This window comes from Callithrix jacchus, chromosome 7 (genome assembly GCF_049354715.1).
Source record: "Callithrix jacchus isolate 240 chromosome 7, calJac240_pri, whole genome shotgun sequence".
Classification (NCBI taxonomy): Eukaryota; Metazoa; Chordata; class Mammalia; order Primates; family Cebidae; genus Callithrix; species Callithrix jacchus.
The window spans coordinates 68,307,908-68,328,900 of NC_133508.1; the positions used below are offsets into that span (position 1 = coordinate 68,307,908).

Genomic DNA, 20,993 nt, shown 5'->3' on the forward strand with positions numbered 1-20,993 from the left:
TTCTGGGGCTGGGACTGAGGAACCCTGGAACCAGGTCCTTTTTCTGTCCCCTTCTTGCTGTGCCTCCTGGGGCACAGCCCCTCCCCATCCTGTCTGAGCAAGGGGAGGGAGCTGGATTCTGAGGGTTAAATCCCAGCATCCTCAGACCCCATGCTGGTGGGGGTGGTGGGGACGGATCTCAGGCACCTACATCCCGGCCTGGCTTTCCCGGCACACCCTTGATGCCTCCGTCGCCCTTCTCGCCTTTCTGGCCCTGGGGAAGGAAGAAGCAAAGTGACCAGGATGAGGGAAGGGACTGAGACAGCCAAGCAGCTCCACCTGGGGGAGGGACAGCTGCCTTCTAGATCCTTGGTCTCTGTCTCCCTTGAGGGTGAATGGCTTCAATCACCACAGGAGGGTAGACAACAAGAAGAACTTCCAGACTAGCCAGGCCACTCACTGGGGGAGTCTGTGGCATTCCCCGCCAGGTCAGCTGGGCATTTGGACCAGGCAGGATGACCGGGATGGGTGCGGGAGGGTCCTGCCAACCCTGTGCTCAATGGCACCATCTCCTCTGAGAACCCTGGCTCCTCCTTCCTCATGACTGTAGAGCAGGCAGACCTCCCAGGGGAACCCGCCCCCTCCAAATTCAAGCTTGTTACCTTCTCTCCTGTTGAGCCTGGGAATCCTGAGGGTCCCTGAGATGAGGAGGGGACACAAAGGAAGGGGGAGTGAGGCAAGGAGGGTGAGGAAGGGAGGGTGAGGAAGGGAGGGTGAGGAAGGGGAGGGTGAGGAAGGAGGGTGAGGCAGGGAGGGTGAGGCTGGGCCCAGGACCCACCACCCCTGCCCTATCCCCTGTCAATACTCACCAGAGCTCCTGACTCCCCCTTCTCTCCCTTCGGGCCCTCTGCACACTGAACAGGGGAGCACAGTGTTGAGGCAGGCAGAGAGTCATTGGATGGGCTGCCAAGTGCACAGCACCTCCCCAGGGGCTGGCCCCATATCAGCCCTGAAGCAGGCATCGCCTCCAAGTCTTACCTGAAGCGGGGCATCCGGGGAGATTCGAACGCAGTCATTGCCCTGGGGTAGGGAACAAGGGATCAGGGGCAGGAACTCCCGGGGAAGTCCCCAAGACCTGCTGTGAGGAGGATAGGCCCAGGAACCCTGTAGTCCTAAGTATCCCTAGAAAAGAGAGGCTTCCACACCCAAACCCCTAGAAAAAGACCCTGGCCCTCACCCCCAGCCCCTGATCTGGGCCAGGCTGCAGGCTTTTTGCTGGGATGACGGGGTGAAGGCTCACATTCCACCTCACCCCAGGGCATAGCTGGCAAGGGTCCTGCCACGGGCCGGGCTGGGACACTTACCTGTGCTCCCTTCTCTCCCTTGGAGCCTGGGGGACCAGGCAGGCCCCGCTCACCTTTCCCTCCCTGAGAGTGAAACCAGAATGGAAGCTAGGACCACAGGGTGCAAATGGGAGCCTCGAGGAAGCTCTCCCCACCCCTGACCCCCTCCACCCTCCCACCATACATGGGTGTGCAAATGTGCACACATGTGCGCAGTGTCCACCACTCTACCCCCACCGCACACAGGCATATGGATTCCACACCCATCCATCCACAAGCCCTCCCACCCTAAGAAGCTGTATTTGGCACATCTTCAGTCTCAAGCAGGGGATATCCCATCCCCCACACCAGTATCCAGCACATCAGCTCACACACAGCACAGCTGGAGGATATGGACACACATGCAGGGTGGCAGAAACCCATGCTGGCTGGGCGTCAGGCTGCCTGACTTCAAATCTTGTACTTGCTAGCATGTCACTCAGAGCAGGTCATGTCACCTTTCTGAGTCTCAGTTTCTTCAGCCATAAAACGATATTGATGAGCACACACAAGCACAACCCATAGTTGCGTCCCTCCTTATGACTCACAAGCTCCGTGGACTCGTTAGGTCCACAGGCCTATGGGTTGAACCCCAGCCTTTGAGTGCCACACGTGTGCAAGCGTGTGTCCTAGAGATGCATGCAGCACACCCACACATAATCATTCTGACACACCAGTCAGACATATGTGGGCACAGCTGGTCCTCAGTTTCCCCTGAAGTAAAATGATAGCAGCCACCATGTAGGCTGAGTAGTGAGAGGGCTCAGAAAGGTAACAAGTGTGCACAGGTGTGGCCCAGGGCCTGGTGCACAGTAGGGCCTCAGAAAAGGGGCCGCTCTTAGCATCTTTGTACACACACAACCCCCTGCTTTCTCTACCACGAATACACCTAATTGCCCTACACACATACAGGCTCAGCTGGCCCTGATATAAACACACAGCCACAGGGTCACATGCTGTGGGGATGGCTGGGGGTGCCAAAGAGGACAGGAAAGTCCTGTTCTCCATTACGACTCACCTTGGGGCCAGAGGGAGCAAGTGTGACCTGAGGGGACAGAGGAGAGGGTATCATACTTCCAGAAGAGAGAGAAAACCAGGGGCCCAGAAAAGTCAAGCAATTTAGATGGGGTCACACAGCATGGTAGCAGGACCAGCAGCCCGTATCCCAGCCTCTGTTCTGCCTCCCAGGCAAACCAGCCAGCAGACTCCATGTCCTCAGGCTGCAACATTTCCAGAGGGTCTAACCTGCCTCCTCTAACCTGCCTGGCTTTCATTAGCTCCACCTCCCAGTTGCTGGAATAACATGGCTACTCAGTTTCCATGGTAACCCCTGCACATCTGGGGACCATCCGCCTTACCAGATTTGGTGGGGGACTGGATTGAAAGAGGGGCAGGGAGCAGAGAGGGTACTCCTGATATCCCCCAAAGTCAGGGGGCTTGGAGCTGAGGGTAGCTGGGGTTGTGCCCTTGGTGGACCAATGTGGCAGGTCAACTCAGAATGTCAGGCCACAGAAGAATGGTGACTCATGCTGCCTATGGAAAAGGCACAGTTGGGTGCCAGCTGGGCTCACACTGAGCCCCTCCTCCTTGCCCTTCTGGACCCCCAGAGGAAGGCTGGACCAAGGCCAGCTAGAAAGGGCTAGCAGGCCCCAAGCCAACACTGTAGGCCCTCACCGGGCGCAGCCAGCCCCCCCCTTCTCTAAGCCTCCGGGAGAATGCAGGAAGCCTCCACCAGAGCAGGCTAAGACCTCGTGGAAACTGCAAAGCTGGGATCAGCAACCAAGGCCCTGGTCCTGCCGGCCCCCTCCCCATGCCCATGCCCTGAACCCCAACACACTGTGGATGACAAGGCAGATCACAGGCTTTCTTCCACACAGCCCTGCATTGGGATGGGAGTCGGGGTCAAGCCTGGCTCTGGAAGATGGGCAGGGAGGGAGTGTGAAAGTGCACAAAGACCCCCTTGTCCTTACCCAGGAGGCTGCCAGCCAGCTCTAGGCAACATCCACTCCCAGCTCTTGCCCACTCCACCCTGCATACCCTCCATTCACTCACATTGCTGTTCCGGGCACCATGGACACAGGGCGGGCACTGAAAGGGAAGAACAGGCCAAGAGGTCAATTCTGAGCCCGTGGGGTAGGCCTTCCCCACCTCTACCACCGCCAGGCCCACAGAATAGCACGCATGTCTTAAGTGGAATCTGAGGAGAGCCTAAAGACAGGAATCCTATAAAACAAGCCTCACCCCTTATTTCCCACCCACCCAGACCCATAGCCATTTTTCAGATGGGAAACTGAAGCCCAGAGAGGAATAGCAATATGCCCCAGGTCACACAGCATGCTGGGCAGAGTACAGCCCAGAATAAAAGGGCAACATGGCTGAAGGCTAGGCTCTCCCCATGATGCCTGTGGCCATTTGCTGCCAACTCAGCAGTAGTGCCCTCCAGGGCTACCTATCCCCCAACCCAAGGAGAGGCAGTGGGTAGACAGGTCCAGCATTGGACCCCCAAGGAATGCCGGGAGCTATGTAGTCAGCCGGCACCCCCATGCTCAGGCTCTGTGCCCAAAGCCTGGTCCAAAGGGTTCATGCTGGCACCTCCCCTGCTGCCAGCCCACTGGGAGGCTTACCTCATCAGCTGCTGTCTCCCGATGGACCTGAGGAAAGTAGGGGGGGCGTGGGAATGGGCAGGGAGCTCAGGGGGCCTAGCACTGTTTCCAAGACATCTAGCTCCAAACCAAAAGTAGTGGACACTCTAGAGAGTGCCAGGCACTGCATCCGTCTCAACCCCATTTGTCCATCTTGATCAGAACTGGCACCTACATTTCCTAAGCTCTGTCCAGGAGGTGGGAAAGGCAGGAGGAGCGTAGGAGCTGAGCACCTTATCCCTGGGGTTTACAGGGGCACAGAGGACAGACTGAGGGCACGTGGCCCCCACCCCCGCCTCTACCTTTGCTCCCCTTTCTGCCTTCTGGCTGATTCTTCCTGTCAGCTGGGCATCCACCTGGGCAAACAGAGCAAAGAGAAACCCTTGAGGAGGGGGCAGTTCTGGGGCCCACGCTGGAAAGGGGCACCCAGGCACAGGGCATGGACCCCAGGTATCCCCTCAGCCTGGCATCTGGCACGTCTCAGGGCATCAAGGGCTCACTCAGGGCCTTGTGGCTGCCCCAACAGGTCCCCTTCCTTTCCCTCCACCCACCCATGTGATGTCAGAGCAAACAAGACCATGCATCAATGGGATCCTGTGTTCCCGCAGCCCAAGGCTGGGCAGGATGCCCGGGCGGGCAGGGAGATTGCCCAGCCAGGAGGTGGGGCTAAGGGAGGAACCAGGCTTCCATGCCACCTCTAAAGAACCTGAGAGTGGGCAGGGCAGCTGGCCATGGTGCTGGGTTAGAACCAGTCTGGCACTGGCTGGCGCTGGGGCCCAGGAGAGTGAGCCATCCCTGGGAGAAGCAGTATGACCTGACCTCTGATCCCAGGTATCTCTGTCCTGGAGAAACTGCCTGTGAGGGACAAGCCTGGTCCTGCCCTCATCAGAAGAGTTTGGATGGCATCTGTGAGGATCTAGGCAATGCCAGAGCTAGATGGTACCACTCTCAACACCCACAGGTAAGTGGGCACAGAACTACCCAATGGGCTGCCTCTGCCTCCCTGAATTCTTTAGGGGTGGTGTACAAATGGGGGGGCTTCCAGTGCCCTCCTGCCCTGGGCACATGGCCAACTGACCCTGGCAGCAGACATCAGGTCAGGGGAGGGGTATCTCACTTGTACCTGCCTGTGCTGGCATCTGCCTGCCCTGCCCACCTACCTGGCTGTGTTGAGGCTCCTCCAGGCAGAAGCAGCGGGTGTAGAGCTTGCCTTCAGTCTGTGGATTGATCTCGATGAGCTCATTGCTCTGGGTGTCCCGGCGGGCCTTGGAGGTCTCTGGGGGGCACTGTTCAGTGGAGGGGCAGGGTCAGTACAGAAGCCGACTCCTCCTAAAACCTCCAGGCATCACCTCCCAGACCCGCATCTCCAGCACAGCATATGCCTGGGCAGGACGAGGGCTGGGCCACTCACCCCTGCCGGTGAAATCTCACAGCAACCCTCCTCCAGCACGAGCTCCGGGTCACAGTAGATGTGCGCCTGCTGAAGGTCAAACTGCAGGGGACACACACATCAATTTCACTTCATTTTATCAAATAGCTCCGTGTCCCGGCCCCCAAGGAGGCACAGAGATGTCTCTGACTCAGGATCTGACCTCAGGGTGTTTCCAGTCTGGCCTGGGAGACATCAAAAATGGAGCTGTCGCCAAAGGCCGAACAAAACTGTACGCACAGGAATGAAGGAGAGCAGGCCCAGAGGAACAAAAGAGGAGGAGGCTCCATTCATGCTGGGCTTTGAAGGGCTGGTAGCTACACAGCAGATGAGCATGCAAGGAAAGGCATTCCAGGCAGAGGTAACAGTGTAGCCAAAGGCACGGCAGTGTGAAAGTACTAGGTGAGCTGGGTGACTAGGGTGGAATTGATCAGAGCAGCGCTACACGGAGAGATGTAAAGGAAGACAATGCTGCAGACACTTATAGGGACCAGATCATGAAGGGCCTTGAATGGCAGATAAATATGTTTAGGCTGCATTTGGAGGGCAACAGAAAAACAGGGGAAGATCTGAGCAGGAGAAGGACTTGTTCTGATGCAGATTCCAGGAAGCTCATTCAGGTTCCCAGAAGAGAGGAGCAGAGGTCAGGCCCTGACCTAGCACTCACCGAGACAGGCTTGCCCTGCTCAGCATCCAAGCCGAGAAATACATGGCCCACGGGCCGCAGGGGTCTCCGGGGCCCCAGAGGCTGGGAGGAGGCTGAGCTGCAGTCCACATGCACAGAGGCCACACGTCCAGCCACACTCAGCATCAGCTTGTGCCAACGCAGGTCGAAGAGCTGGGGCACTGGGAAGATGCAGGACACAAAGTCGCCATCCTGGCCCTGGGCCCTGAGCTCCAGGCTCCGCTCTTGGCTACTGACTTCCAGGGAAATCTGAATGGAATGGAGAAAGGGGCAGGACAAAGATTCAGAGCTCCAGAGTCCCAGCACGGGCACATTCAGGGCCCCCGAGCTCATTTCAAAGGACGGGAAACTGAGACCCAAAAAGGGAAGAAAGCTGGCTGGGGTCAAGAAGCTATACATCCTGAAAAAATGAGGCAGGTACCAGTGGGCTGGGGGCAACCTTGTAGGCAGGCACAGGATGGAGCAGGAAGACCCCAGAAATCACAAACCGGGAAGAAAGTTGGGCTAGACTGGTACTACCCAACGTCCTAAGAAGCAGTAAGGGCACAGGGGAGGCTCACCTGTGGGTACCCATCTGCATCGGTCACTTGAAACAGGTACCATGTCTTCTGGTGGGTGTGTTTCTTCAGCAGTAGTGTCAGCACCAGGGCAAACTCCTCCGGGAGGCCCCGAGGGAATACTCGTCTGGAGATGGAGCAGGGAGGGTGCCTGAGGCTCCAGTGAGGTCCCAATTGCTGCCCACCCTGGGCCCTCAGGATTGCTGAGCCTACCCAAGACATGCACAGGCACTCACCTTGCAACACATATACATTCACTCACTCTCCACACCTTTACTGAGTGCCTTCCACCTGCTAGGTGTGGGTCTGGCTACTGGGAATAATAGTGGTAAAGGCCGGGCGTGGTGGCTCATGCCTGAAATCCCAGCACTTTCGGAGGCCAAGGCAGGAGGATCACCTGAGGCCAGGAGTTGGAGACCAGCCTGGGCAACATGGTGAAACCCCATCTCTAATAAAAATACAAAAATTAGCCAGGTGTAGTGGTGGGCATCTGTAATCCCAGCTACTTGGGAGGCTGAGGTAGGAGAATCACTGGAACCCAGGAGGTGGAGGTTACAGTGAGCCGAGATCGTGCCACTGCACTCCAGCCTGGGTGACAGAGCAAGACTTGGTCTCAGAAAACACACACACAATCACTTCTCGGCCTTTTGGCTAAGATCAAGTGTAAAACACACACACACACACACACACACAGTGGTGAAAATACGGAGGCAGTGCCTGCCCTCATGGAGCCTTCAAGTCTGATGGGGGCAGGGAGGCCATGAGCAAAGAATCCCCAGAATGGCTATTTCACTCTCACATTGCAATTTGAATAAGTGCTTCCAGCGAATCCAGGATACCCTGGGTGAATAACTGGGCCTAGGGTGGAAGGAGAGATGCTGAAAAAAAGCTGGAAAGAGTTCAGCATGACTAGAGCAGCAAGAAAGAAAAAAGAGCATTTTGAGAGCTGAGGTTGAAGAGGCAAGCAGGGGCCAGACCACCCAGGGGCTTGTGGGAGTTTGGACTTCACACACGTGGGTGCAAATGCTCACACATATGCACACACACACACACGCACGACTCTTGCCAGGTTCCCGCCCACATCCTGTGTTCTCACAGTGCCCATAGGATGCAGATCTGTTCCCACCTACTGCTGGCCAGAGACAGGGGACAGGGACAGAAGGTAGGTCTGCCAAGTGCCCCTCTCAGCCCATCCTGCAAGCCTGGGGTGGAGGCCAGGTTGACTCCTGGCAGGGGGTGGGATGAGATGACCCACAGAGAGGCCCCTGGGCTTAGGCCCCACATCCAGAGTTGCCAGGGAGCATGGCTGAGGTCAGTTTTGATTCTCGGTGGTCGCATGGATGGCTTTACCGGGTGGGCTGGGTCACAGGGGCCGCCCCCAGGCGCAGGATGAGAGGCCCCTTGGGGTTGCGAATCTTCTTGATGGCAGATGTCTTCATGAGGCTGAGTCGGCGGATGAGGTTGAAGCCTTTGGGGGAGACACCAGGTGAAGAGCTCAGCTGAGCAAATGGAGAGGGGTACAGATCACTCCCAGAGGAAGGTCTCGGGGTCGGCAAGATGCGATGAATGGGCTCTCACCAGTCACATTGGCTGGCAGGCTACTACTGTGTTCCAACTTGAGTCCTTCTTGCTGTGAAGGTGGGCACTGTGCACCTGGAAGAGAAGGGGCAGGGGTGTGTTAGGTGTGCTCAGGCCATGGCTGCTGCACGGTTGGACGCTTGGGGAACCTGGGAGGGAGCAGGTTTATAGTCCTCACTCTGGACATCAGCTAGATCCTGCCTTCACCACCTGCCTTCTGACCTTGGCTTTCCAGGGAGCCAGAAGCCGCCCAGCATACAGTTGAGAAGACTGAGGTCCAAGACTGAGGTCTGGGCCAAGGCCACTAAGTGAGCCAACAACAGAGAAAGCCCAGAACTCCAGGAACCCAAATCTCCCAACACTCCAGGTCAGGAGCTAGGTCGGAATGGGAGAGAATACAAGAAACTCTAAGCGGTCCTCGAGCTCGGATGGAGTGGGGAGCTGTGTATTTACATGTGTGCCCTCTCATGATGTACACCCAGGTGGGGGGCAGAGGAGCTCTTCGGGGGTGAGGAAATGCCACAATCATGCACACTTCGTGTTATGTACAATTGTATGTACATGTCTATACATGAGGGAGTTGTAGCTATCCTGCCACCAGGGATGACATGTGCAGCTGGCACACATGCTCCCAGCAATGGGAACTTCCTATGTTCAAAGTAGACAAGCAGGCCAGACACAAGTTTGAGCCAATAGAATGAATATTTACCTGAATAACCACCTTGTGAAACAGTGAGAAGAGACTGAGGATCTGAGGAGACCACAAGCTCAAGAGTACCACCAGGGCCTATGCTCTGGTGGTATGCTCCAGGCAGGGCATATTAAGGGGAAGGGCTCCCAGAGAAGGAGATAGCTTAACTCAGGTTTCCAAAGCCCTAAAAGAATAGGTGGGCAGCCATGGGCTGCCCTTTTCCTGGGGCTGACTGAGTGGGAGTGTTGGGGGAGGTGCTACAACAGGAATGACAAGAGGCCAGAATCAAAAAGGCCTTCTCATCAACGCAGAGGGATAGGTGGGAGAAGACAGTGAAGACAGTTCCTAGAAGCTGGCCTTGCACTCCCTGACTAGACTGGCTGGAAGAAGGAATCCTGGGTCCCCGTCCCAGTGACCCCACTGGACTCTCCCTCCCCCAGGTCTGGTCAGAAAGACCATCACTCTCTTCAGCATCACAGCAGCAGTGGGTGACTCACCCCTTGGAAATGGGCCCAGATTCTTTACAGATGTTGAAATTCTCTGCCACATCCCCCGAGGGGACCCGTGAGGGAGAGGAGAGCAAAGCTCATGCACACACAAGCAGAAACGCATACGTGCACATACAGGGGGCAGGCAGCCACTCACCCCGGGTGCACAATCCCTCTCACTTCAGCTCCTTGGTTTCTCTGCCTTTCCTAGCTGGATTTGGGTTCTAGGAGTTCTGTTCCTGCTTGGCTAGGCGGCTGAGCTACTGAGCCCAGAGGGCACCCAGCAAGGCCAGGCAAGTTGCCCGGTCAACTTCCCCTGGCTTTGGGCCCTGGAAAGCTGAACCCTCTGTCTCATCCAGAGTCTGGGCCTTGGGGCGGGCCTTTTACTGGGGATTCAGGGCCAGCCTGGAGGAGGAGAAGCACGTGAGCTAGAGGGATGGAGTCTCCACCATGAAAAGGATCCTCGGGACCTGGGGTTCTCTGGGGAGGCGGCGTCCTTCTGCCGGGTGAGCTCACTGCCTGTTCCTCCCCACCCCAATGGCCCAATCAGCAATGTGTCCACAGGCTTGGCTTATGTACCGGGGTGGGGGTGTTCTCTTACACACAGAGACACAGAAATACCTACAAATGCATAAAGCCAGTCTGAGAGACAAACACAGATGCCCAGAGACATAAACGCACGAAGATACAGGTGCCCATGCTCTCCAGCTGATCGCGCACAGGCCACCCTGAGCCCAGCCCCCAGACTCTGCTGTAACTGCCCATACGACCACACATACATGGTCACATATATGTGCAAGGACCCCAGCACCCCAGGAACCCAGTTGCAGGCCTGTGATACTCTGAGTCTCCTGTGTCATCTCACCTGTATTTGCCCCATGGCTGAAGGTAGCCCAGAGGCCAAGCAGCCACAGGCCAGGAACCCAGGATACCCACATCCTGGTCCAAAGAGGTCAGCTACAGCCACAGCACCTGAAAACCACAGAGACCGGGAAGGTGGATTTCTGAGTTCACACAGCACAACTCCACCAGCCCATGGGGCACTGGTATTGGGGTGGCAGAAGGTCTGGCCAGGCATCAGTCTCTCCCAGGGGCCCAACCACAGGCCTTGGGCTAGGATTTGGGCAGAAGTGATATTCAAAATATTTAACCACTGGTATGGCACGGATACCAACCAGCCAGAGCAGACAACTGCCCACTGCACTGAAATCATGTCCAGGCAGCATCTAGCCTCACCAGCGGATACTTGCTGGATTGAAGAGAGGTCTAGAAGGTTTTAAAAGGCCAGAGAAGTTGGAATAGTGATGGGGGCTTAAAACAGAGGCTATTCATCAAGACACTTGGAAGACTTTCAACAGCCTAACAACTTGTGCACTGTCCTGGTGTATATACCGGCCTGATACCTTACTAGCTGCACCCGACTCAGCCCAGGCAGCCCTGCCAGGCACCCACAAGGTCAGGGGCTGGTGACTAGGCTGAGACTGTGGGCCACAGGCTTCCACGGGCAGTGTGGGGGCCACGGAAGCTTTCCCCATGGGTACAGTGGACAGGAGAGCAGGTCTCTCAAGCTCAGGCTTTCATGGCCAGCCCCCAGCTGATGGATGCTCATCTTTTAGTTTTATTAACCCTGATGGATGGGCCCAGATAAATCAATGCAGGCTCAGCAAGCGGCCAGCAGAGCCATACATCATCTGGCCTCCCCCAGGATGGGCAGCTCACGTGCACAAACATAGAGCCAGGCAGCACACGCAGATGCACAGGTACATGTACATCAGGACACATATGTGGTACCAGTGTGCACATACACCTATCTGCACACAGCCATGCTCACAGAAACATATGCTTGCTGATAGATCCAGACACAGCAGCTTGCATATACCCACGTGCGCACAGCCAGCCTAGGACCACCCCTCCCATAGGTCTTCCTGTTGGGAAGTTCTAATGCAAGTCTGACCTCATTCCTTCCAACTCTAATGGAATCTGATTTTCCTTCTGTCAATCATGGATAGGAAATGAAAACAGAAAGGACCCCTTATTCCAATATATTTGGAGCTAGGACTCCAGCCCCCTTCTCCCCGGGGCAGAACTGTGCCCCCAGCCTATTCATCTCCCATCCCAGCGGTATACACATCCCACCTCTCAAACCCTATCCTGGCCTTCCCCTCCTGCCAACCAATAGAAGGGTTTCCAGCTGTGGGCCACATGTGGATGCATGTGGAGGCATGAGGATGGGTGTGATCCTGTCCCCACTCCTTGGGCTCCAGCCAGAGTGGAGGGCTACAGGGAGAGAGCCAGAGAAGCTTCCAAGGAGACCGCTCACACCAACACAGAGGCATAGATTTGGGTGCAGGGACAGTCAGAACCAGGTTGGAGTTTAGAGCTCATCTCACTCTAGAGAAGACGAGCAAGGCCCAGAGAGGGAATGCCACTTTCCCCAGGTCACACAGCAAGTCAGGGGCAGAAAGGGCCTCTCAGCCCAGAGCCCTGAGGCCACCCACTGTATCCCCACTTACCAATGGCCTGGGATCCCCCCACCTCACTGAGCCGTCCGGGCAGCAGCCTGAGGAAGCAGGGCCCAGGTTCCTCAGGCCCGCTGGGGGTTCTCCATCTCTTCCTGAGGGTCGCAGGTCCCCAGCTTCCTGGCGCTTGAGGTCTCCCGGCTGTCTGCTGCCCCGTGCACGCCTGCCGCGGACTGCCGGCCACTCCGGGTGGGGGAAGAGGGGCGGTTCCAGGGGGCTGGGGGCCTGCCAGGGACACTAATGGAACACAGCTGGACCGGCCCACCAGGCAGGAGGAGGAGGAGGAGAGCTGGAAGGGGGCTCCAGCGCCAGCAGAGGTGGCTGGACTGCGGGGTGCACAGCCCCGCCCCTCCCGGGTCTGGCCGAGCTCCCAGGCCCGCCCCTCCTGCCTCCCTGCCAGGTGAGCCAGCCTCGAGCTAGGCGGGACCCTGCGTGCCCAGAGCTGCCCTGAAGGGGCTCCTGCAGGCCCTTTAAGAGCCAGGCCTGGAGTTTGAAGTGCCCTCCTATCCAAGTCCTGGCTGGGCCCCCAGAAGGCTACGGGGGGTTATGGGTGGGGGAAGGAGGTGGAGGGAGAGGGGTAGAGACCCTCCTCCCAAGTGCGTGGCACCCATGATGTGGCTGCCGCCCAAACCTCGGTGGTCAACTTTTTCCAGTTCCTCGGCCTAACATTCCCAGTCAGTCTGTCCCTAGTCTGTCTGTACTGGGAGGAGGAGAACACAGAGGAAGAGGAGGAAACCCCTCCCTCGCCTGTGCTAAATTAACCCCCTCTGCTCTGGCCTGACTCCCAGAGAAGCCGGACTGAGGGAGTCTTCTTGTTCCTCCTGACTCCATGAGGTTGGAAGGGCTCAGATCCCTGGCCCCTGCGCTGGCTTTGCAGCTCCAAATGTGCTGTGTAACCGTACTCCGTTTTCTCATCTGGAAGATGGGATCCTGAGAGCACATGGCTGATGGCCTTCTGTAAGCAGGAAATGGGGGAAAGGCTGTAAGAGTGCTTAGCACATGGTCTGCACTTACAGGAGCTCAGTAAATATCTACTGCTATTATCGTTATCACTGAGATACCTGGCGGGGACGGGACTGGATTTTGAGCCTTTATACCAGCACTGGGGAAGGAGCTGCTTTATATTCAGAGTTCAAGGATGCAAGAGGAATTGAGCTGGGCAGAAAGATTGGAGCTCTGAGGAGGAAGGAGCAGGTAACGTTTCCAGTTCTGTCCAGAGGCAGGGCTGCGGACCAAGGTGAACCCCCCGACAAGGGTCTCCTCCCCCGTGGGCTGACCCGAGGCTGAGGAGACACAAAGTAGGTTCAAGAGGCCATGAGATGCTGGGCTAAAGAGGGAGAAACTGAGGGCCCCCAACTGAGGGGGGCCATGTCAAAGCAACGTGCCCAGCCGTGTGGCCCCAGCTAACCCGAACAGGGGGAGGTTGGGGGGGCAGCCCTGGGATTTCCCACCTCCAGACCCAGAGGCCCTGAGTCAGCGGAAACCCCAACCACGCCACAGAAGCGTCCACTGTGGTCCCAGTGAGGAGCCAGCCCCAGATGTGGCGGTGGCAGCGGTGGGGCCTGGGAAGTGCTGAGCTCAGCAGACGGGAAGTGGAGGGGGTGGGGCCTTCTGAGTGTTCTGGCCCGAGGGATGGGCGGGCACAGGCCCCACCTGCCCTGTCCGAGGGTGCTGGGAGCACTTGCGAGAGGTGGGAAACACATATATGTCAGGCTCTGTGGTGGAAATTCACGTATGCTAACTCCTTCGATCTTGACAATAATGTGAGGCAGAATTCCATTTTTATTCCCAAACCTGCAGCATAGGAAAAACACAACTTGCCTGGGACCCCACAGCTAGTCAGCGGTGGAGCAGGACTCACGTCCAGCCAGCCTGGACTCAGCACGTGTTCTCAACCCTGTGCCATCCTGACAGAGCCCGCCACGCCCAGACAGGGCAAGTGGCAGGACCAGGGTGGAGGAACCTGAGAAGGGAGAGCCAGATGCCTTCCCACAGCACCCCAAGGGTGCTCACAGGGACAGCCATGCCTACGACACACCTCACACCTACAAACACTATCGTAGAATTTGCCACGCTCCTTCTTCCCTTCCACCTAGGCGCACACATCCAGAAACACGAGGTCAAATACATTTTAGCACAGGACTCAGGTATGCAGACTCCATATGCATGTATAGGCATTCATGTTCACATAGACACACCCTGGCCCTAAAAACACTCACACAGTGGAGATCAACAGGAGATGCCTCCACATAAAATATACACAGAGACACATGGAAGAGCCCAGATTACTCCACAGAAGTATATCCCTGGACACACCCAAACACAGGTGCGTAATTATCAGAATGCATGCACACAGCACTGCATATACTTGAATGTGCACACACAGATGCATGCACATACACGCAGACACGTGTGCACACAAACATACATGTGCCCACAGGCATAATTATTCAGATATGCAAGCAGAGAAGGTTGCAGACCTGCAGCACATACTTGTGTGCCCACATAGGAGGCCACACAGACTTGGCTCCCAGAGAAACACCCACTGGGACATGAGCACATCAACACAGGTACACATATGCATACATGCAGCCATGCTGACACATTTACATGCATGCAGTGCCAGAAAGCCCTGCCTGCCAGCAAGCCGGGTATCCCCTGGGGCTGGGCTCAGTGCCCTCACCCCAGATGGCATCACCATGAGGTAATCAATGCTGCTAATCACCACCAGCTGCCCTGGAGCCTGCATGCTGCTGCTGGGTGGGGCTACCAATGCCTCCTGGACCTGGGGTAGTCTGCCCAGATGTTTGCAGTGCCCAAGGGCCCTCCGTCCCCACTGGGGCATCCCCATCTGGCAGGGCAGACCCTGGGGCTGGGGCAGGGTGAAGAGCCAACACAGGGGCTGGTCCCAGGACAGGCCCAGGAGCCCCCACGCATTCAAGCAGAGATGGTGTAAAGGCCTGAGACTTGCAGAGTGGACCAGAGCCCCCATATGTATAGTGCACACCTGGGGCCAGGCATATGCGCATACGGGTGCACACACAGACACATCACACATGATTGATTACTCTTCACAGATAAGCCCTTCCTGACTTCCTCATCCCTTTAAATGCCACCATAATTCATTCTGAGGCTCAGGCAAAGACCTGAAAACCTTGGCTCCTTCCTTTTCCCTACCACCCTCATCCAGTCCTGTCAATTCCACCTCCCAAACACAGCCCATGCTCATCCACTCCTCCCACCTCCCCAGCTAAGACCCTTACCCAGGCCACGATCATCTTCTCCTGGGCTGTTGCCCCCAGCTGGTCTGCCTGCTGCCTGGGGCCCTGCTACCCCCTTACTTCCTACCCGCAGCCAGTAAGACCTTTTCAAACCCCTTCACTCTCTTGCCTCCCTCTTCCTAGAACAAAGCCCCAAATCTCTCCCTTGGGCTTGCCAAGTCCTTTATGATCTCGCCTCTGCCTTCCTGTCCACCTCACCCCAAAAGCTGTAGCCTCCCACTCACTTCCTTTCTCAGCCCTGAAGTCACTAAGTTGACTTTCCCCTGGTGGCTTGTGCACCAACTCTTCCCCCTGCTGGGAAGGATTTGCCCCTCATCTTTGCCAGGCATTCCCATACCCAGGTCTCACCTCCTCAGAGCGGCCTTTCCTGACCACCAGATATGAGGAGCCGCTAGTTGTTCCCCATCATGTGATCCTGGTTTGGGTTTTTTTGTTTGTTGATTTGCTTTGCTTTTTTTGAGACAGGGTGTTATTCTGTCACCCAGGCTGGAGTGCAGTGGTGTGATCATAGCTTGCTGCAGCCTTGAACTCCTGGGTTCAAGTGATTCTCCTCCCTCCCCAGCCTCCTGAGAAACTAGGACTACAGACTGGTGCCACCACTCCTGGCTATTTAAAAAAAAATAAATTGTAGAGGCACAGTCTTGCTCTGTTACCTAGGTTGGTCTTGAATTAATTCCTGGCCTCAGGCTCCCAAGGTGCTGGGATCACAGGCATGAGTCACTGTGCCCAGCCTGCCCTGTTGGAAATCTCTACGTAGCTCTGGTATTTGTTTGCTTGTTGTCTTTCTCTACTAATAAGCACGAAAGCTCCATGAGTGTCACTATCCACCAATAATACTGTCCTTCAGTTGAGCCTGGCACCCTGCAGGCACCCACGATTGAATGAATGGCTAAATGCACGCAAACACTGTCCAAGCACACAGACACAGACATGCACTGCAGGAGGTACGGCATCAGCACACATGACTATGCACGTGCGCCCACATCTGCAGACACCCGGGTGCAGCGTCTGGGGCGCAGAGGAGAGACGGAGAGCAGAGGACCAGGCTTGGTCCTGCTTTGGTTTCTCTGAGTGTGTCTCTCTCTGTCTCTGTCCTCTGCACCTGTGTGAGATCTCTGTGGCTCTTTCTTCCTTCTCAGCGAGTCTGTCCCGTCTCCAGCTCTCTCCCTCTGGTTTGGACCCTGTGTATCTAACTCTGCATCTCTATGTCTTTGTGCCTCTGGTCTCTTTTTCTCACACTTGCTGAATCCTTACATTCCTGTCTTCTGTCTCTCTTTATCTCTGACTTCCCTTGTTCCTATCTTGCTGTGCGTTTGTATCTCTCTTCACCTTGTCCCTGTCTCTGTCTCTGTGTGTGCGTCTCACTCATTCTCCATCTGCCTGTCTCTGTTTCTGGGTCTGGTCTCCATCTTGCTGGCTCTAGATCTCGGCCTCTCTGTCTTTCCTTCTCCCTTCCTCTTGCCCTAAATCAGCTGGGCCACCATGTCTCCACGGCTGTCCGCATCCCTGTGGCAGGGAGACCCATCTTTCATCTCTGACTGGCAGCTTTATGGTCATAGTGGGAAGGCCAGTGCTCCTGTCTGATAATGCCCACCTTCCCTATGGGGCCATGGCAAACTCCTCACTGGGACCTAGGCCCTGGCAACCTTCCCCAGCCACCAGGCCCAGCCAGGGCATCCTACTTCAAGCAGCTCTTGTTACCAGACACCTGCTTGGTTTGACCATCCCAGAGCTGCAAGAGAGGTGAGCCCAGAGCCTAGTGGGCCCTGCTGTGGATGTGGCAATGACCAGAGAAGGTGAACACTGCGGGAGGGAGACACTCCAGAGATCCTGAGCCCCAGCTTGGCTGCCCCTGGGCTCTGCCCATCTGTTTTGAATGACTCACAGAGTTGTGGCAGGCACAAAAGCCCTGGGTTCCAGTCTTACCTCTATCCACTGTGTGACCCTGGGCCCTGGCCTCCATGTGGCATATAATCCCAGCTTAACCCACCTACCTGGTGTGTTACAGCATCTAAAAGAAACTGGCCTAATTATTCTGGCCAGTGGTTCTCCACAGGGGAGCAACTTTGCTCCCAGGGGACGTTTGGCAGTGTTTGGAGACATTTCTGATTGTCATAATGTGGGAGGGGTTGCCACTGGCATCCAGAGGACAGAGGCCAAGAATGTGCCCACCATCCTCCAATCCCAAGACAGTCAGAATTATCTGGTCCCAAATGTCAGTGGTGCTGAGGGGCAGAAATCCTGTTCTGGGCTGGGCAAGGTGACTCACACCTATAATCCCAGCACTTTGGGAGGCAGAAGTAGGCACATCACTTGAGGCCAGGAGTTCGAGACCATCTTGGCCAATGTGGTGAAACCCCATCTCTACTAAAAATACAAAAATTATCTGGGCATGGTGGCACATGCCTGTAATCTCAGCTACTGGGGAGGCTGAGGTGGGAGAATCACTTGAACCTGGAGATTGTAGTGAGCTGAGCCAAGATCACACCACTGCACTCCAACCTGGGTGACAGAACAAGATTCAGTCTCCAAAAATAAAAAATAAAAGAAAAGGAAGATTCTGTTCCTCGGAATTCCCATATTACTTCACCTTCTTTAAACTCTTAATCATATTCTAAACAAGAGCTGGATCATGAGAAGACTCAGGACACCAGAGTTGGAGGCCGGCTCTCCCTTTAATAACAGCCACTAATGGCTGGGTGTGGTGGCTCATGCCTGCAATCTCAGCACTTTGGAAGGCCGAGGCAGGTGGATTGCATGAGCCCAGAGTTCCAGACCAACCTGGGCAACACGGTGAAACCCCATTGCTATAAAATAACACAAAAATTGGCTGGGTGTGATGGTGTGAGCCTGTAGTCCCAGCTATTTGGGGGGCTGAGGTGGGAGGATCACTTGAGTCCAGGAGGTCAAGACTTCAGTGAGCTGAGATGGCGCCACTGTACTCCAGCCTGAGTGATGTGGAGAAACTCATGTAGTCTCAGCAACCACAGGAGTACCTATGCTTGTACCTTCCCTTTGCTAAGAAGGAAGACGCTTACACAGCTGACACAGCTGGAGCCTGGGCTTGAACTCGTCATTTTGAGACAGGCCCACAGAGCAGGGTCCTGGGAATGAGTTTACATGCAGGCACCTGGACAAGTCCTTTTCCCTCTTTGAGACTCCTTTTGCTCATCTGTCAGATGGGATTCACTATCTCATTTAACCCCACCCGAAGTTCACAGAGATAAGGTGCTGCTATCACCCTGCTTCACAAGGAGTCGAGATTTAAGGCTGGGGCCGGGCATGGTGGCTCATGCCTGTAATCCCAGCACTTTGGGAGGTCAAGGTGGAGGGATCATCGGCAGTCAGGAGTTTGAGACCAGCCTGGCCAACATGGTGAAACACCATCTCTACTAAAAATACAAAAATGAGCCAGGCATGGTGGCATGCACCTGTAATCCCAGCTACTCAGGAGGCTGAGGCAGGAGAATCACTCTAACCCAGGAGGCAGAGGTTGCAGTGAGCTAAGATCACACCACTGCACTCCTACCTGGGCAACACAGCGAGACTCCATCTCAAAAAAAAGAAGAAGAAGATTTAAGGCTGGAAAGTGGTGGGACAGAGATTGGAACTCCACTCTGCCTAAACCCAGGGGCCATGAGTTTAATCAGGTCACTCGCGGTCCCCCAAGTACAGTAAAGCAGGAGGGTAGGAGTTCTCAAGTTTGGAGGACTTGTTAATGCAGATCGTTAGGCCCCACTCTCAGAGTGATGCTGATGTTGTGGACCCAGGGACCACATTTGAGAACCCCTGCAGGAGAGTATGATGTTTGATTACCTGCGTGTGGGTTCAAATCCTGACTCTTATTGCTTCTGTGTCGGGGATATCACTTAACCTCTTCTGTGTGGGAGATAACAGCAGTGCCTATCACTTCGGGTTGCTGGAAGGATTAAGGGAGATAGTGACAAAGAAAAAGTCCCTCATATGATGCTGGCACCTAGTGGACTCTCAGAGATGCTTGCCCGCATGAGGATCCCTAACCCAGGCAATGCTCCCTCTCTCCGGACAGAAGAAGCTCCCAGAGAGCAGAAACTAACACATCCTCTTCTCCTACCTATCAGATATCTCTCCAGGCCTAAGCAGAGCAAGGACAAGATGCCATCTGAGATAAGCCCACCTGGGCAGCTCACGTCTGCCTAGGTGTTCCCAGGGCTTCCTGCCCTGTAGCACAGGTTCTCCTGGAGCAGAAGTGAGGCTGGCACATAGGCAGCAGTGAGAACCCCCAGACTAGCCTGGCACCTAGGCTTCCTCCAAACCCAATCCCACACCTAATGACCCTAGCCTTTCGGGGCAAGAATGGCATAGCTTGCTACCACCACACCTTATCCAAACATCCCTTTGGCCACCAACCAACACAAGTCAGTCCTGATGTGCTGTGTGACCTTGAGCTAATCCCTAGTCTCCTCTGAGCCTTACTTTCTTCACCTGTGAAAATCAAATAAGAGCCAGATATGGTGGTTCACACCTATAATCTCAGCACTTTGTGCGGCTCAGGCAGGAGGATCACTTGAACCCAGGAGTTTGAGACCAGTTTGGGCAACATAGTAAGACCCTTGTCTCTACGAAAAATTTTTTTAATTAGCTGGGTGTGGTGGTGCACACCTGTAGTTCAGCTACTCAGGAGGCTGAGGCAGGAAGATCTCCTGAGCCCAGAAGCTTAAAACTGCAGTGAGCTGTGATTACGCCACTGCATTGCAGCCTGGGCAACAAATGGAGATCCTGTTTCCAAAAAAGGCAAATAAGAGCTCAACATAGTGACTAAAGGAAGGGGCGAAAGGACTGCGGCTCCAGGGTAACTGGGTTCACATCCCGCCTTTACCACTCACTAGCTGTATGACTTTTGACAAACTACTCCATCTTCCTGGAGTAAAGCTCAGTTTTCTCGTTGGCGAAACACAGTTGTCCCAACCTCGCAAGCATGCTGTGAGGGTTACCTGTGATGCTACATTTAAAGTGCTGAGCTTGGTTCCTGGAACTCAATAAACGCCAGCTATTCTAGACACACAATGAGAGTGTGTAACCCTCATTGCCACCACAGAAAGAGTGTGTAATCTTCACCACCGCAACACACAGTTCCTTGGCGGGCTTCCCTCCCCTCGATGTTTAGCTTTGAGGTTATCTTCACTTTCCTTCCCACTTGGAGGTGGGGAAGGAAATTGGGAACAGACCCCCAGAGGGGGTAGATCTGAGCGGAAGCTTGGAGGAGGGAGGAGGATCATCAACTATTGGCCATTGATTTGCTTGAATGTCTTTGTGTCCTGCTAAACCAGAAGCCACAGAAGGAGCTGCTTTTCTTACCATTTCTCCCTAAAGCCTGTGACAGAGACTAGGTGCTTTATAAATAGTTGCTGCACAAATGAAAGAGGGAGTCCAGCTCCTTCTGAGGACAAACTCCCCTCCATGAAGTGCAAACTAAGGAGTTTCCTGGGGGATGTTTGGTGATGACGGGAGGATTCAGGGACTCCAAGATTCTTTCTTTGCATGCAAGAACCTCAGACAGTTGGTCTCGTAAATTCTTCGAATCCTGGAATCTCTGGGTGGAGAGAAGCTCTGGCAGCCCAGCTCCTCCTCCTCCCAGCAGAGCCTGGGCAGAAGAGGCCTGGCAACCTGGCTAGAAAGGAGGCTAAGGGAGTGAGCAGGGGAAGGGAAAGTTCAGGGAGAAACCCCAACTGTTTCACCAAGGCAGAAGATAAATCAGAGATTAAGAGAGGGTGTGATTCTGG

At 55.3% G+C, this 20,993-nt stretch overlaps 1 protein-coding gene across 11 annotated transcripts in view; it reads right to left on the reverse strand.

Moving 5' to 3' along the window:
- Nucleotides 1-12,141, reverse strand: part of COL16A1 (collagen type XVI alpha 1 chain) — a 52,309-nt gene extending 40,168 nt beyond the window's left edge. For 8 of the 11 annotated variants that reach the window (XR_004745870.3, XM_035308525.3, XM_035308523.3 and 5 more), the window contains exons 1-17: nt 11,945-12,141; nt 10,297-10,403; nt 8,253-8,327; nt 8,025-8,142; nt 6,678-6,801; nt 6,100-6,366; nt 5,415-5,495; nt 5,164-5,289; nt 4,306-4,359; nt 3,986-4,012; nt 3,414-3,449; nt 2,380-2,406; nt 1,344-1,406; nt 1,018-1,059; nt 849-893; nt 642-677; nt 191-253 (exon numbers count right to left, since the gene is read on the reverse strand). Coding sequence is in view for 10 of the 11 variants with exons in the window: in XM_035308525.3 (XP_035164416.1) it covers nt 191-253; nt 642-677; nt 849-893; nt 1,018-1,059; nt 1,344-1,406; nt 2,380-2,406; nt 3,414-3,449; nt 3,986-4,012; nt 4,306-4,359; nt 5,164-5,289; nt 5,415-5,495; nt 6,100-6,366; nt 6,678-6,801; nt 8,025-8,142; nt 8,253-8,327; nt 10,297-10,369 (1,257 nt within the window). In the remaining variant the exon portion in view is untranslated. The remainder of the gene's footprint in view (nt 1-190; nt 254-641; nt 678-848; nt 894-1,017; nt 1,060-1,343; nt 1,407-2,379; nt 2,407-3,413; nt 3,450-3,985; nt 4,013-4,305; nt 4,360-5,163; nt 5,290-5,414; nt 5,496-6,099; nt 6,367-6,677; nt 6,802-8,024; nt 8,143-8,252; nt 8,328-10,296; nt 10,404-11,944) is intronic. The other 3 variants (XM_078331027.1, XM_078331026.1, XM_078331025.1) reach the window with 1 other exon arrangement.
- Between the last annotated feature and the right edge of the window lie 8,852 nt (nt 12,142-20,993).